Source organism: Falco naumanni, chromosome 8, assembly GCF_017639655.2.
Source record: "Falco naumanni isolate bFalNau1 chromosome 8, bFalNau1.pat, whole genome shotgun sequence".
NCBI lineage: Eukaryota > Metazoa > Chordata > Aves > Falconiformes > Falconidae > Falco > Falco naumanni.
This window is the reverse complement of record NC_054061.1, coordinates 20,627,325-20,643,276: the sequence shown is the minus strand read 5'-3', so window position 1 is coordinate 20,643,276 and position 15,952 is coordinate 20,627,325. Positions and strand designations below refer to the sequence as shown.

Below are 15,952 nucleotides of genomic sequence, written 5' to 3'. Positions count from 1 at the left end.
CAAACCCGAGGAGAATGTGTGTGATTGCTCAGCTACATCACTGTGACAAAGCCATGAAAAAGTAGGAAATTTAGCAAATTGCTGCACTAGGCACAAGAAATTCCGTGTGAATCTATGTCTTCTGGAGACCTGAGTACTTTCCATGGATGGAAGATCAAATGATCTCTAGTGAATCTCAAGATCATCTCTAGTGAAAGCTTCTGAACTCTCTTTGCAAAGAAAGAAATAAATTAAGAAACTGAGTTATTGCCTTCTCATCAACGTGTAAGGAAGAGGAAGTCAGAAGATCGGAAGTGGGGCAGGCTTTTTTCGATGAAGAACTGGCCCAGGTGTGATTCCTGGGTTAATGTAGGTATTTGGAAATGTTTTGGGAAATACATATTAAATAAAGTGCCTTTATGAGAGAGAATGAAGAAGAGAAAAGTGAAGCGAAAGGAGAGAGAAGAGAGAGAAGAGCAAAGCAGAAGGGAGAGGAAAGAGAAAAGAAGGAGAAAGAAGAGAGATATAAAAGCGAAATGAGAAGGGAAAGGAGAGAAGAGAGAAAAAGAAGAGGACACAGAGGACAGAGATAAGCAAAGCGAAATGGGAGAAAAGGGTGAAAAACGAAGCGAGGTACAGACAGGAGAGTAAAGAGAGAAGAGAGAGGGAAAAAACGGCGAGAGAAGAGAAGGGCCTACCACCGTTTCCGACGAAGGGGACTATTTTGAAGGGGAATGGCGGAGCCTGTCGGTCGAGCGGGCGAAGCCACGGCCCGGCCTTCCAGCCGCGGAGCGCCGCTGCGGGCCGCGCTCGGACACCAGGTGTCGCTGTTGGCCGCGAGTCGGCGGGAGGGCGGCTGCTCCGCCCCGAGCCGCTGTGACAGCTGCCGTTAGCGGGAGGCACGGTGCGGCAGGCTGCCCGGCCCGGTGCGGCGGAGAGCGGCTGCAGCGCCCTGCGCCTGCCGGGGAGGCCTTAAGGCGTGCAGCCGGGCGGCGGCGGGCAGCAGCGGGGCTCGTGCGGGAAGGGCGGCGGGTGCGATGGGCGCGTGGTGGGCGCCCGCGGTGCGGGTGCTGGTGCTGCAGGCGGCCTGGGCGCTGGGCGGCGGGCAGGTGCGCTACTCGGTGCCGGAGGAAGCCAAGGCCGGGACGGTGGTGGGCCGCCTGGCGCAGGACCTGGGCCTGGAGGCGGGCGAGGCGGAGGCGCGGCGTCTGCGGCTGGTGGCGCAGGGCCGGCGGGCGAGCGTGGAGGTGAGCGGGGCGAGCGGGGCGCTGGTGGTGAGCTCGCGGCTGGACCGGGAGGAGCTGTGCGGGAAGAGCGCGCCGTGCGCCCTGCGCCTGGAGGTGCTGGTGGAGCGGCCGCTGCGCGTCTTCCACGTGGAGCTGGAGGTCACCGACATCAACGACAACGCCCCGCTCTTCCCTGTCAACGAAGAAGCACTTAACATCGCGGAATCTTCAATGCCGGGGTCCCGGTTCCCGCTGGAGGGCGCGTCGGATGCAGATGTCGGAGCCAACGCGCAGCTCTCCTATGCGCTCAGCCCCAACGAGCACTTCTCTCTTGAACATCAGGGGAATAAGGACCAGGGCGCGTCTCTGGCTCTTGTTTTAACGAAACCGCTGGACCGCGAGTCGGTGGCTGTGCACCGTCTGGTGCTGACGGCGAGTGACGGGGGCCGGCCGCCGCTGACGGGCACGGTGGAGCTGGTGATTTCGGTGCTGGACGCCAACGACAACGCGCCCCAGTTCAACCAGTCGGTATATAAAGTGGAAGTCTTAGAGGGTTCAGAACCTGGTTCTGTGTTACTCACGCTCAGTGCCACGGATTTGGACGAAGGGTTCAATAGTAATATTATGTATTTATTTGGTAGGCACGTCACGACAAAAGTTAAAGAAATGCTCACTATCGACGAAAACAGAGGAGAAATCAGACTTCGAGGAAAATTAGACTACGAAGAAATAGATAGTTACGAGATAACGGTAGAAGCGAGAGACAAAGGCTCCCCCCCCGCTGTCGGGTCACTGCAGCGTGGAGCTGGAGGTGCTGGACGTGAACGACAACGCGCCGGAGGTGTGGGTGACGTCGCTGTCGGTGCCGGTGCCGGAGGACGCGGCGGTGGGGACGGTGGTGGCGCTGCTGAGCGTGTCGGACCGGGACTCGGGGGCGAACGGTCTCGTGCGGTGCGCGGTGTGGCCGGCGTCGCCGTTCGGGCTGGTGGCGACGTTCGCGGGCTCGTACTCGCTGGTGCTGCGGGAGGCGCTGGACCGGGAGCGGGTGTCGGAGTACGAGGTGGAGGTGCGGGCGGAGGACGGCGGGGCGCCGCCGCTGCGCGCCAGCCGCGGGGTGCGCGTGCCGGTGTCGGACGTGAACGACAACGCGCCGGCGTTCGCGCAGGCCGTGTACACGGTGCTGGCGCGGGAGAACAACGCGGCGGGCGCGGAGCTGGCGCGGCTGTGGGCGCGGGACCCGGACGAGGCGGGCAACGGGCGCGTGAGCTACTCGGTGGCGGAGGGCGGCGGCGGCGCGGTGTCGGGCGGGGTGTGGCGGTCGGCGTCGAGCTACGTGTCGGTGGACGCGGAGAGCGGTCGGCTGTGGGCGCTGCAGCCGCTGGACTACGAGGAGCTGCAGGTGCTGCAGTTCGAGGTGCGGGCGGTGGACGCGGGGGAGCCGCCGCTGTGCGGCAACGCGACGGTGCAGCTCTTCGTGGTGGACGAGAACGACAACGCGCCGGCGCTGCTGCCTCCTGCCGGCGGCGGGCCGGGCCCCGGGGCCGCGGGCGAGGCGGCGTCGGGGCCGGGCTCGGGGGCGCTGTGGGCGTGGGCGGCGTGGGGGGCGCCGGCGGGGCAGGTGGTGGCGAAGATCCGCGCGGTGGACGCGGACTCGGGCTACAACGCGTGGCTGCGCTACGAGCTGTGGGAGCCGCGGGGGAAGGGCCCGTTCCGCGTGGGGCTGTACAGCGGCGAGGTGAGCACGGCGCGGGCGCTGGAGGAGGCGGACGGCCCGCGGCAGCGGCTGGTCATCGTGGTGCGGGACCACGGGGAGCCGGCGCGCTCGGTCACGGCCACGCTGAGCGTGTCGCTGGTGGAGGGCGCCGAGGCGGCTCTGGCGGCCGCGGGCTCGTCGTCTTCGGGGCCGGGGCTGCGTGCGGCGGCGGGCGCGGAGGGCGACGCGTCGGCGTCGGCGGCGACGAACGTGTGGCTGGTGGTGGCCATCTGCGCGGTGTCGAGCCTGTTCCTGCTGGCCGTGGTGCTGTACGGGGCGTCGCGGTGGGCGCCGCGGGCGGCCGTGCTGTCGGGTCCCGGGCCGGCGACGCTGGTGTGCGCCAGCGAGGTGGGGAGCTGGTCGTACTCGCAGCGCCAGAGCCGGAGCCTGTGCGTGACGGACGGCGCGGGCAAGAGCGACCTGATGGTTTTCAGCCCCAACTTCCCGCCGCCGCCCGGCCCCGCATCAGAAAGCGATTGTGCCGGGAAGGAGCCGTCTGTCTCCCTATTTGCTTCTGGCATGGTAAGTGCATTCGGAAGCGTTTCCCCCTTCTCTCTTTGGTAGTTGTGTTTTCCTGATTCTTGTCACGGATCATCCTTTTTTAATGCGCCTTTTTTTAATCATGTGCTTATAATTGTACAAGGAAGCCTTAGCCTTTTACCTCTGTTGGATCTAGCCATGCTAGACTCTCGTGTGCGCCCTAGGAATTTAATTGTTTGAATACCTGGATGCCTCACAAAGTTTTCATATCTCCTTTTCTTTGTTCTTGTGTAGGACGTTATGGTTAAACTTATTCTTAGCGTTGTAAGATACTACCCTTGCACACACTTAGCCTCAAGTGGCATTAGTAGGTGTTGACGGATCTTTTATTTCCCTTTTTTTAGTGTCACAAAACTCGTGAAAACAGCCGGGGTGTATCCAGGAGTTTTGTAGCTCCCTCAGGATGACTGTAATTAGGGTACTACTTATCTCTGAAACGAGGTGTGGTTAAGTTTCGTTTGATGACTACCGTGTTCATCTTGCTCGGGTTTTATTGATTGAGTAGCTCGCCTATTGGTGGGTTTCACCAGTTATCAGAAACTGAAAGAAGTGATGTGACAGTATGGGGTGTGGTGAGGAGAAACGTTAGCGAAGGTTAGGAGTACTGTTCTGCCTCTGGAAGTCCGGTGAAAGTGTGGGGGAAAGTGGAGTGAGATACAGGATGCTTCATGGAAAAGTTCATAACTGTTTGAGGGAGGATCCCTCCTCGATGTCATTGTGCTTCTCTATGACCCGGTCCCTCTCTCTTCGTAATGTTGTCGCGGCCGTTCTACCCCATCCACCTCAGAAACGTGTTGTGGAAAGTCGGTGAGAGGGAGGAAGAGGGTTTAAGGGAAAAGTAGAAGGCAGAGCTTCTGTATGCAGTATTGAATAGTCTAAATATGGTGCGTTTAAAACTTTTGGTTCTCCCAGCAGTAGAGTAGAAGGAGCAGGGAAACAAGTTCAGCTGGAAAGAGGATTTCGATACTGGTTTCCACACTGATTTCCCTATGTGGGGAGTGGTTGCTTACTTGCCCCGCTGTTTTAACAGCGTTATCGGAGGAACTGATCCTGTCCATGCACTGATGGCTTTGAGTCGACTTTCTTTTCACCGAGATCAGCTCCAGAGCACTCTTTGAGATGAGCTGTTAGGGTCACGTTTAGAGTTCCTTGTTTGATGTTAGAAACTGGATACAACTTGTACAGGGAAAAGCGAAGATCTCTTATATCTGGTTTAATTTTCATTATAGCCTAAAACCGAAAACTGTAGGGATGCAGGAGTAGTAAGAACAAGCAGTACTTCTGTATTTTTTCTTTTTCATGCTATGTGTTCAATTCACCAAGGGCACCCTTTTGGATAACTACCATAGCTTTATGGCAAAGTGATATCTATAATGCAGTATATTTATTTTGATAACGTACGTTTTATTGGGTTTTGTACTAATAGAAGCGTTTTAAACGAAGGAAGAGGATTAAAAAAATAAAATCGCAGATCGTTGGCTCCAAATTGACAAGAACGGAGCTTACAGGTGTACTGAAAACCAGTAAAGAAAGTTAAAAACTCCGTGTCTGTTTTGAAACAATCCTACTTGTGTTTTATCTCCCACTGATCCACAGAACTAGGTGAGGCAGGGCTTGCAGCCGGGCGCGCTGCGGGGCGGCTCCGGGAGCGGCAGGGGCGGCGGAGCAGCGCCCGCAGCGCCGCGGTGGCCGGGAGCTGTTTTGCAGCCTCAGAACCGGGGATTTTACAGGCAGGGAAATGCCCGACGTGGCAGCAGGAGCTGCGGGAGACGCCGTATTCAGCTCGGAGCTGCTCTGCCGCACGAGCGGGACTGGTTCTCTGTACCTGCTGGTGTCCTGCCTCCGCATCTTGTCATGACCGATGATCTCTGACCGGGGCTAAATAGACCAATCAGTGCCCCCGCGTTCAAACGATGAGTTCGTGCCTGCGATATACTGAATAGCACGTTGTGAATCCGTATGTCTGTGGCTTGATGTGAGCAATGACGATTTTCTCGGGATTCGCTGAAATCTAGAAATCCTCTGTGGACGATATCGTTTTTCCGGGCTCCTTTTAGTCACCTCCGCTCTCGCTGTCCCCACATAGCAACTGCGAGCTCTCGTGGCTTATTGAAGGGCATCTTGACAGCACTGCCTGCTCTGTCAGCAGGCACAGCCTGCCTCTGCGGGGAGCGGCGGGGAGAGTGCGGGAACAGCGGATCAGCCTGGCCCCGCGGGCGACAGCAGAGCTGCTCTGCCCGCTCCTCTCGCTGGAGGAGACGCGGGGCTGAGGGTGAGCCCGCGGAGGGGGATGTCCCGGGGGGGCTCCACATGGGATAGCGCGGGCTGGCTGCCACGCCGGGTCTCCAGCGGGAAGAGCCCGGTGTTTCGGGTCACTGGGGGTGCCACCGTCCTTGCGCTCATCCCTGCCCGGAGGAGTCCACGTGCGAAAGGCGATCGCAAGGTCCCTGCACCTCCGTCGGCTGCTCCGTGCTGGCGATTTGGGCTCGTTCCGAGGAGGAGCTCTGGTCTTCCTCATTCCACTGTCGGGCTCCCTTCAGTGTACGAGCTTTCCACGGGCTCCCTGCAGCCGGAGATGAGGGCTGAAGCTGCCCATCGCTCCGGGGACAGCTGCCGCCGTGGAGAGCTCATCGGCTCCCATCGGAGGAGAAACCGCAGGGCTGTCGCTCAGTCTGCTCCCCCGCACGGATTCAGTCCCTTCTGCCGTCCCCCGCTGAAGCGCCGTGTCCTAACCGAGCACCAGTGGGCGTCCCCTCATGGTTGGTGGGCGCCCGTGGGGCTTTCCCAGTCTTCGTACGGGGCGGGACGTGTCCGCCGACCTCCGCGGCAGGCACCGCTCCGCGTCTGCGCTGGCCTCGCCCGCGGGAGCGGCGCCTCAGAGTCATCGCTGGCGTAGATGATGCTGTTCAAACACGAGCGGTCCTTCGTGTGGTGCAGCTGTGTGCTTCACAGCTCCGAAATAACCCCGTTTACTATTCACCTTTATTTTTTTGCCTTTGCTGGCTTAACAGTTTCTTCTGGCCACTACCAATGCTGCGACCACGACTGCATGGCTGGACTAATGCCGTCTTATTGCCAGATGATTGACTGAAAATATAAGACGGGGTGGCAGAAAGAGTACCTAAGGGATGCTCGGGGTTCTGAGCAGGTATAAATGCAGCACCGCAACGGCCTGTAGGGCAGAGGGATGTGGAGGAAGCTCTTTGTGAGCACATTGTGGAGAGAGGCATGCTGGAGAGGGGTTGTGTAACGGTGAGTGAGACCACGGAGGTCCTGGACCATGCTCTCTGGATTGCGAAAAGATGAATTCCTCAGCAACTCGGATCCAAACGGCTTTAAGAATGGGTGAAGCCAAGGGAAGGAACAGTCTGGTAAAGTGAAAGCAAATATGAGATCAAAGAGGTGGGGTTTTAAACAGCGGTTACCTTGTCCGCTGTGATACCAAGGGATGTGTCTGCATTAAAGGCATTTAATATGACTGATGTGCAAATAACATAATTAGAGTAAGTGACTTCAGGTGGAGAGGAGACCTTTGAGATTGGAGACCCTGAAAAGAGGAGCTGGGTGGAACACCAACCAAGCAAGACTGAAAGTGGAGAAACTGCATTGCAAGGTACCCTTGAGACTCCCAGGGGAGATGGATGTGGGAGGCAGAGCATGAACAGGTAGAGAGGAACAGGCCTGGGACTCTGCTGAGCAGAGCAGTGGCTTCACACAAAGGACAAGACTGGATTCTTCCCCCACGGCACAATGGTCAATGGTGTTACTGCCTTCACAGCAGGAGTGGCTGTGGTGTGACTGGCCCTGGATATTTAATATTACTAAGCACTGGATTTTGACTGTGCCCAGAGCTGTCTACCTGAGCAGTGTGTGGATCAGGCACTCATGCAGTGCAGTAGGAGATGGGTGTTGAGATGATGCCAGCAACACACATGTTCTTGTGCGTGAAGCTGACTGCAGAGTGTGGAAAAGGACAATAGGACAAGGAATGCTAAAATACTGAAGCAGTGTTGTGGAAAGTTTAAAAATGTTGATAAAAAGGAAGAGAATTGAAGGTAAGTCCCTTTAGAGCCATGTAAACAAACAGTAGGCAATACTACAGAATTAAAGAGATGTAGCAGAAAGCTGAAGAAGTTATTTTGATAGTAAATGGGTAGTAAATGAGAGAATTAAAGACAACATCAGTGTAGGCTGCCAGATATTTCTGAAAATTGTTCACTAACAATTTTCTAACAATTTTCTGCTAGCAGTGCTGGTATTTCAGGCACCTGTATGCATATCCCTAGATTGTTATTCTAATACTAAGATTTAAAGAAAATCTGCCTTTGAGTTGGTTTACCTGTTCAGAAGGAGGATCTTAGGCCCAAAATTCTCGAGTTTCTTCAATGCAAACCCAGTCCTAGATGGGTGAGTAGAATCTGTGTGTGCACCTGGGACACAACACCTAGCTGGCTGAACTTTCCCAGACAGATGGATTTATGTTTGCTGTAGGCCAACATTTGGGGAAATTTATCAGTCTTTGCTGTGACTTTAATAGGTGTCACTGCATTGTTCAGTGTGTTTAAAATGACTGCATCACTACAGAACAGTAAAACTAGGAACTTAATCATGTATTGTAGATGACATCATATCTTGGCAGGAGTCCAGGGCAAATTTGGAGTAGGGGGAGTCTGGATGACAATTTTATGCTGACTCAGGGGGAACTGGGGATTTCTGCAGTTAACAAGAAAGAAAAACAGCATACTATAAATACTTATATTGCATACTGTGTGCAACGGTACAAATTTACATAGTGTGTGAATTAAGGTAGGTGCACACCCCCTCTACAGTTCCTGCATTCAGCCCCCTGCCCCCCGCCCCGTGCCCCCCCCCCCCCCCCCCCCCATGGGTGTGGCAACGTCAATGCAGTAGAAATGAAATGCAACATTCAGGTACTGCCAGGGACACTTGGAGTTAAAAAAAATCATAATATCCATTGATATTGGTGCTAGAGCTGACCAAGGCTTGCTCTGGTGTGGGCAGGATACAAACCTCACTGGTAGGTTTTGCTGAGTTGTGAGGATAAAGACTGATGTATCGATTTTACAGGTAGGGAAATGTAAAACTTTTGGATGTGCTCCTGATTTTCTCCAATTTTAAAAGCCCTGATACTATGTATAATTGAAATGTTCTTTTTCACTTGCCTGGAAACTCTCAGCAGCATAAAGAAACACAATGAGCACAAGAAGGGTTAAGATCTGTCCTTGTCACACATATGTAGCCTATTGCTTTTGGCTGATCAGGATCTCATGATAATAAACTCTCACAGAAGGAAACTGGAAACAGAGGAGACTGGAGGGGTTGTCAGGGCTTGAGGCCCATCTGTGTAAATTGCTGCCGAAGGTCATTTCAGGAAGGTTTTCCAGCAGGACATTTTGAAATGCTTTCTGCTCTCTCCCACCTGCTTAGAGGGTAGTTACTAACTGTACCCTCAGTGCAGAAAGTCGGGGAAGCTGAGAGCTTTGATTTTAAATTTTGTTTTATTTTTTTCACTTGTAATCTGCTGTCTCTGTGGTATCAGCTCATCTCTCCCCACAGTTCCTGGACATGTCCTAAATGCAAGACCTCTCTGGCACCTATATTTACTTCTCTATAAGGTAATTACTGCAGCCTCCCACTTTCTCCCGCCCACCGGAGCCATCCCCATCCTGCTTTGGTGGGCTGGATGGGAGCTCGTCTGTGGCTGCGGGTGAACCGATTGGGAGCTGTCAGAGGAGAGATCCTGCTCTCCAATAATTCGTGTTAATTTACCTTGTCCAGAAGGGGAAGCAGGAAAGAGACTGTTTCTTTTCCTTCCCTGCCCCCCCCCCCCCCCAACTTCTCTCTTCCTTTTTTTTTTTTTTTCTTTCTTTAAAGTTTAACAGGGGCAGAGTCGACTGCCTCCTTTAATTGTGCTCTTAAAACCCCGCTGGGAAAACGTTATGCCCAGCCGGAGCATGCCTGGACTGTGCTGACCCATGTTTAGCCGATGCCTGTCACTTCTCATACGTGTTTCTCTTCCGCCGCGGTACACTGACAGCGTGCGGCAGCGCATCCTCTCCTGCAAGGAGTGGAGGGAGGGAGGGGGCTCAGCTCTGCATCTTCGCGGGAGCGCATCCATGCTGCCAACTCGGCCACCCGGGGTCCCCCCGCATCTCCGTCGGAGCGTTAAAAAAAAAAAAAAAAAAAAAAAAAAAAGCCGGCGGGAGCAGCCGCTGGCCGGCGGGGCGGCAGCGGCGGGCGGAGCGCAGCCCCTCCCCGGCGGCGTAGGTGGCGGCCTCTGGGTGGCGCCGGGCAGCGCCAGGGCCAGCGCCGTGCAGGGCCAGCACCGGGCAGCGCCAGAGCCAGCGCCGGGCAGCGCCAGCGCCGGGCAGAGACCGGCCGCCTCTCCCCGCACTGCGCCGGCGGAACCGCCGGGCCGCCTCCCGCGCCGGCAGCGAACTTGTCACCTTGCCGCCGGCGCGCCCCGGTGCTGCCCGTTCGCGTCGCGCTGGGAACTTCGGGTGTTTGCTGAAATTCTGGATTATGTTCCTGCTGAGCCGGTCTGCAGGGAGTTGAGCCAGGGGAGGAAGAATGCGGGTCTATTTAATGGTCTTCTGCCTTATCTGCTGCACCGCGAATGGGAAAGTAGTGTATTCCATCGCCGAAGAAACAGAGCGTGGAGCGTCTGTTGGGAACATAGAGAAGGATTTAGGAATAAACGCAGCTACACTTTCAGCTCGGAAATTTCGCATGATCACCGGTTCAAGTAAGCAATATTTTAACATAAATGCAAGCACAGGGGCTTTGTCTGTTAGTGAGCGCATAGACAGAGAGCAGCTTTGTGAATTAAAGTCTGTCTGTCTTCTGAATTATGAACTCGTGTTAGAAAACCCTCTAGAGCTTTATAGGATGGAATTTAAAGTCTTGGACATAAATGACAACTCCCCCAGCTTTCCCTTAAGTGAATATCATATAAATGTGCCTGAGTTCCTGTCACCGGGGGCACGGTTTACACTCCCCAGCGCCCAAGATCTTGACGAAGGGACGAACAGTGTCCAGAACTATACTCTGAGCCCTGATGAATATTTCCATTTGGAAATGCAGACACGTGGGGATGGGAGTAAATATCCTGAATTGGTGTTGAAGAAAGCCTTAGACAGGGAGCAGCAAGCTACTCACAGACTTGTCCTTACAGCCAAGGATGGTGGGGATCCTCTAAAGTCCAGTGATGTCCCAGTCATTGTGACTGTGCTGGATACCAATGACAATGCACCAAAATTTGAGCACTCTGTCTACAGGGCGAGTATTTTGGAGAACTCCCCCAGTGGCACTTTGGTAGTGCAAGTGCATGCCACGGACTTGGATGAAGGTCCAAATGGAGAGATCAGGTATTCATTTAGCAATGCTACTTCTGCTGATCTCCGGCAAATGTTCTTAATTCACCCGCACACTGGGGAGGTGACAGTCAATGGTGTTTTAGCTGTTCAGAGATCATTCCTTGAGATGCTTATTGAGGCAAGGGATAACGGGGCATTTGGCTTGTCCAGCACAGCTAAGTTGCTGGTGGAAATCACTGATGTGAACAATCATGGCCCAGAGATAACAATTACATCCCTTTCCAGTCCTGTTCCTGAGGATGCTGTGCCTGGCACAGTGATAGCTCTGCTGAGTATTTTGGATAAGGACCCTGGGGAGAATGGGAAAGTAACCTGCCAGATCCCTGATAACCTTCCCTTCCAGTTAGAGCCTTCCTTTGAAAATTACTACAGCCTGATCACCAGTGGGCTTCTGGACCGAGAGCTGATCAGTGGGTACAACATCACCATTACAGCCACAGACTTGGGCTCTCCACCCATCACCACTCAGAAGACCCTTTGGGTACAGATTTCTGACGTGAATGATAACCCCCCTGTCTTCAGCGCTGACACATTTGATGTGTTCATGGAGGAGAACAATCCACTTGGTGCTTTCCTCTACCAGGTCTCAGCATCTGACCGTGATATGGGGGAGAATGGCCGCGTCTCCTACATCCTCAGGAATGCCACAGTTGCAGGCAGTGCCCTGGCCAGCTTTTTGTCTGTGAGCTTGGCCAATGGGAGCATCTATGCAAAACATGCCTTTGACTTTGAGCAGCTTAGGAGCTTCTGCTTTCAAGTGGAAGCCAAAGACAATGGGTCACCAGCTCTGAGTGCTGCCATAACTGTAAATGTTTACATCTTGGACCAGAATGACAATGCCCCAGCTATCCTGTACCCCACCAGCCAGAACGGCTCAGTAGCTGTGGAAGTTGTGCCCCGCCTGGCTGATGAGGACTACCTGGTGACCAAAGTGGTGGCAGATGATGAGGACAATGCGCAGAATGCCTGGCTTTCCTATCACCTTGCCCACTCCTCTGACTCCACTCTGTTCCACTTGGCACCGCACTCTGGTGAGCTACGCACCATGCGCTCCATGCGCTCCACTGACTTCCTCAAACACAAGGTGGTTGTGGTGGTGCGGGACCATGGGGATCCACCACTTTCCTCTACTGTGACAGTGGGCATCCTGCTGGCTGACACCCTGCCCCAGGCACTGCCAGACTTTGATGACAGCGGGGAGCCACCACCACTGCTCAACACTACAAACATCTACTTGATTGTTTCCCTTGCCTGTGTCTCTTGCATCTTTGCAGCATTCCTCCTCTTTCTTGCCATTGTGCGGCTGTGCCATTGCCGGACTTGCTGCTGCAGCAGCTGCTGCCGCCCAGCTGATGAGTATGAAAAGTATTGCTATAGCGTGCACATGCTTCCTAGCTCCCACCTCCCACCGGACATGCTGGAGGTCACTGGCATGGGTAAACTGACTCATACCTACTTGTACAGGGCATCTGTAGGTCTTGGGCCTAGTAACAGCAGCATCCCAAATGGTGATGCTGGGAATGTTCCCAGTGGCTCAAGGTTACAAGTGCCAGGACCCTGCATCCAAGTGCAGCGGGTCCAAAGTGATCGGTTGAGTGCTGTCCTTGTGGTAAGTACATCTTCCTTTCACTTTTTTCCTCCCAGGCACATAGCCTTGTGTCTACACTGGGTTGCTGTCAGTGCAGAAGAGGTACTTGCAGGAGAGCAGGCATCATTTCATGGCACCTGAAGGAAATTGCAGTTTCTTTTATATCTTTTTGAGTGAAATATAGTCATGGGATGACAAAATACTTTTTTCTTCATGAATATTTATGACCTTCAGACATAACTGAAGGTAAAGAAGATGTAAGTGAAAACTATCTTGCAAGCCATGCCATTGTCTTCAGATGGTGAAGTAGGGGCATGATAAGAGTCCATTTAAGTGTCTAATCCATGGGTGATTCTAATGTACACTGAATGGAGACTGTGATTTATTTTTTTAAATGTCTTTTTATCCCCACCGCCGCCTCATTACTGAGATCATTTCACTGAGTGGTGAGTAGTTTGCTGAGCTGAGATACAGGTTTACAGTGCCCAGGGTAAGCCTGTAGTGGAACAGCAGGAATTCAATATCCAGCACCTCTTTCAGAAATGTGATTTGTAGTGCTTATCTCTCTTTCCAAGCAATCCACAGGTCTTGTGAATATAAAATATTTATCTTCTGAGCCTCCAACCAAGCTGGTTTCTTATCAGTAGTGAGATGGGTGACTTTGCAGGAGATAATACCTTTTTTTGATCACAGTGTAGGGCTACAAGTGGGATACATCTGCAGGTCTGATTTACCGGGTGTTGCTGTGTCGCTTGTTCAAGATTCAGTTTTCTTATATGCAGAATAACACTGGTTGTATTTTAATATGTGCTGTGAGTCATCTTTATATTTTTATGAAGTTTTGAGATGTTTTGCCTGCAAACTGTCAAATTTCCTTAGTGTACATAACAGTAACTAACGACCGTTGGCTCTGTCCAGGCCAGTAGTCTGTAGTAAGAGCTACTTCGAATGCTTCTAAGGAAAATATGAGAGCCCATCTTAGACAGACATGGTGTAATCTGCTTCCTGCAGTTTTTTTATCCTAATTTAAAATTGTTAGAGGTTGTCCTAAGTCTGTAACCATTATATTTATTTTCAATTTTGAAATCATTATTGTATTTTTAAATACATGTAAATGGCCAGCCTCTTTTTGAACCTTGATGTAAGGGTAGCTTCAGCAACTTCTTTGGATAATAAAATACATATTCAGCTATATAGCACTTCCTTTTATAACTGGAATTTCCAAGTAGTGATTTTTAGTAAGTTTTCCCTTGTTCTGGAAAAGATCCCTAATTTGCTCTTGACTATGCATTTAGTTTATCATGCCTTCTCTTATTTATCTGTTGGCAATGTGAAATGGGTTTGTGCGTTGTTCCCAGCCCCCCCCACCCCCCCACCCCCCTTTCCTAAACACAAAGCTTCCATAACAACAGTGATTTAAAAAAAACCCTGGCACAACTAATTTCTGTGTTCCTATTAAGCAATATCTTGAAACTCAGATTACCAACGTATTAATGGACTGAATAATAATGAAAATGCACAAGTATCCCTAATCTCTATAGTGAGAACAACTAAAATGTATCTTGTTACATCTCACTGTATATCAGTTATTCAGGTGATTTTTTAAACTTGAAATATGAGACACCTTCTTAGGAGCTTTTGATAGCGGGCAAAATAAATCCCAGATGTCATCTTTGGCAATTTTATTTCTTTAGCTCCCAATATGCAGAGATGGGTAACCATAGATGTGACCTATGTGGAAAGTCCAAAGGCTATGCATTAATTAGGCTGAGTAGGGGAGCAGAGGCAGAGACTGTGAAAACTTGTCTACCCTTATAAAATGATGCCAGTTGTTACTAATCTGGTGCTGATGATTCCAGTGGCTAGTGTACTGGAGAATCAACTACATATGTATCACACATACATGCGTATATATACAATTTACATATTTCTTGCAAAATTTGTAAGTTATTAAAGTGACATTCTTATTCAAATAATCAGGAGTGGGCAGAAGCTGCAGTTTCTGTACTTTCATGTATACATGCTTTAGATTCACCAAGATTTAAAATAAAAGTATAATTATGTTAAAGAGATGCTTGGAAGATAGTTTCTAGTCGTCTGAGCTGGGAAAGAGATTTGTCACTCATTCTTGAAAACTACTGCTTAAATCCAAATCCCTACGAACTTAGTGATTGTTACGCAGAAAGATCACAGTCACTATTAGTGAAGAATATTTTCATTCATTTTATATTAAAATGAGCGCGTTATATTTTTTCAGTGTTTGCCAATAGAATTTTCAGTGAAACATAAAATTTAAGTTTGGGTGTTGACTAAATTTTGTCTTTGAGTGCTTTTTGACTGACACATTTGGAGTTAAAAATATAAACATGAGTGACCCTTTGAACTTTAGAGGAGGGATCATTGCATTGCTCCCTAAGAATATAAATGTAATGAAAAGAAAGCATCAAATATTTAAAAGGCACTGTGAGCAACTCCATAGTTATAATTCAAGGGACTGGATATTACTCCAAAATTACAATTTTAGCAGAACTTAAATATCCCTGATTTTTATTTACCTTTTTTAATTGAGGGGGAGATTGCAGGTTTTGGTACGTGAAAGATAGAAAAAGTCTATGTGTATCAGAAGTTAATTGATATTCCAGAAATCAAATGTATTTTCAAAAAGTACATTCATTTCTTTATTCTTGATTGTTTTTTGCTACTGAATTAAATGATAGGCTTGAATGATTTTTACATATGCAGATTAATGAGACCCTTTTGTGCTTTTACATTTTCTATTTAGGTTAGAGCTAAAAATAGAACTATGTATGGCCATAATAGGGATAAGTAAACTGTAATTGTATCTCTTTCAGTATTTTGCTGTGTCTTTCTGCAATGTAGCATAAGTGACAAGCATGTTACACAGCTATGCTACTGTGATGATTAGAGACAAAGGTACTACTGGGGTTATTAAAGTAAGCAGCCGTACACTGAGTATTTCTGGGATTTGGATGTGGCCATGCATTGCTGCAGTTCTTTCATTTGCTTGTGTTGTCCATTGTGCTACACAAAAGATCTGTAAATTATATCTACATTCAGAGTATAATGACCTCTCTGTGACTTGACATTCAATATTTAGGTTACATCCAAAAATAGACATGAACCTAGATATGGAGAACGTTTTTGCTAAACTGTAGTAAGAGTGGAATAATTTTACACAACATGGCATGCTTTTCCACTGACAAAAATGGATGCACTTACACTGAGACAGTGGCATGCAATTTAGGCTGAACTGCCTCAGGCTAAGCATCAGTAGCTTACTCGCAGAAGTAAAGACCAGCCATGTGAGTAAGCCCTCCCTGCATCTTGTTCTGATGGGGTCATGCCCCACCACATAGCCAAATACAAGGGTGAAACACCTTCCTGGTTTCTTCTGTGTGTGCTGATAAAAATGTGCCCAGAACCAGCAGTCTTATGCCCACATTGTAAG

The 15,952-nt window shown here is 50.7% G+C and overlaps 1 protein-coding gene across 6 annotated transcripts in view; it reads left to right on the top strand.

The window, feature by feature from the left end:
• LOC121092415 (protocadherin alpha-C2-like) overlaps window positions 1–15,952 on the top strand; it is a 95,417-nt gene that overhangs the window by 5,897 nt on the left and 73,568 nt on the right. For 2 of the 6 annotated variants that reach the window (XM_040603420.1, XM_040603419.1), the window contains exon 1: window positions 501–3,480. The exons of 2 other annotated variants lie outside the window; for them this stretch is intronic. In XM_040603420.1, coding sequence (XP_040459354.1) covers window positions 1,017–3,480 — 2,464 coding nt within the window. In that variant the 5' untranslated portion in view covers window positions 501–1,016. Of the gene's footprint in view, window positions 1–500; window positions 3,481–9,851; window positions 12,505–15,952 lie in introns of those variants that run through there. 2 more of the 6 variants (XM_040603415.1, XM_040603421.1) reach the window with 1 other exon arrangement.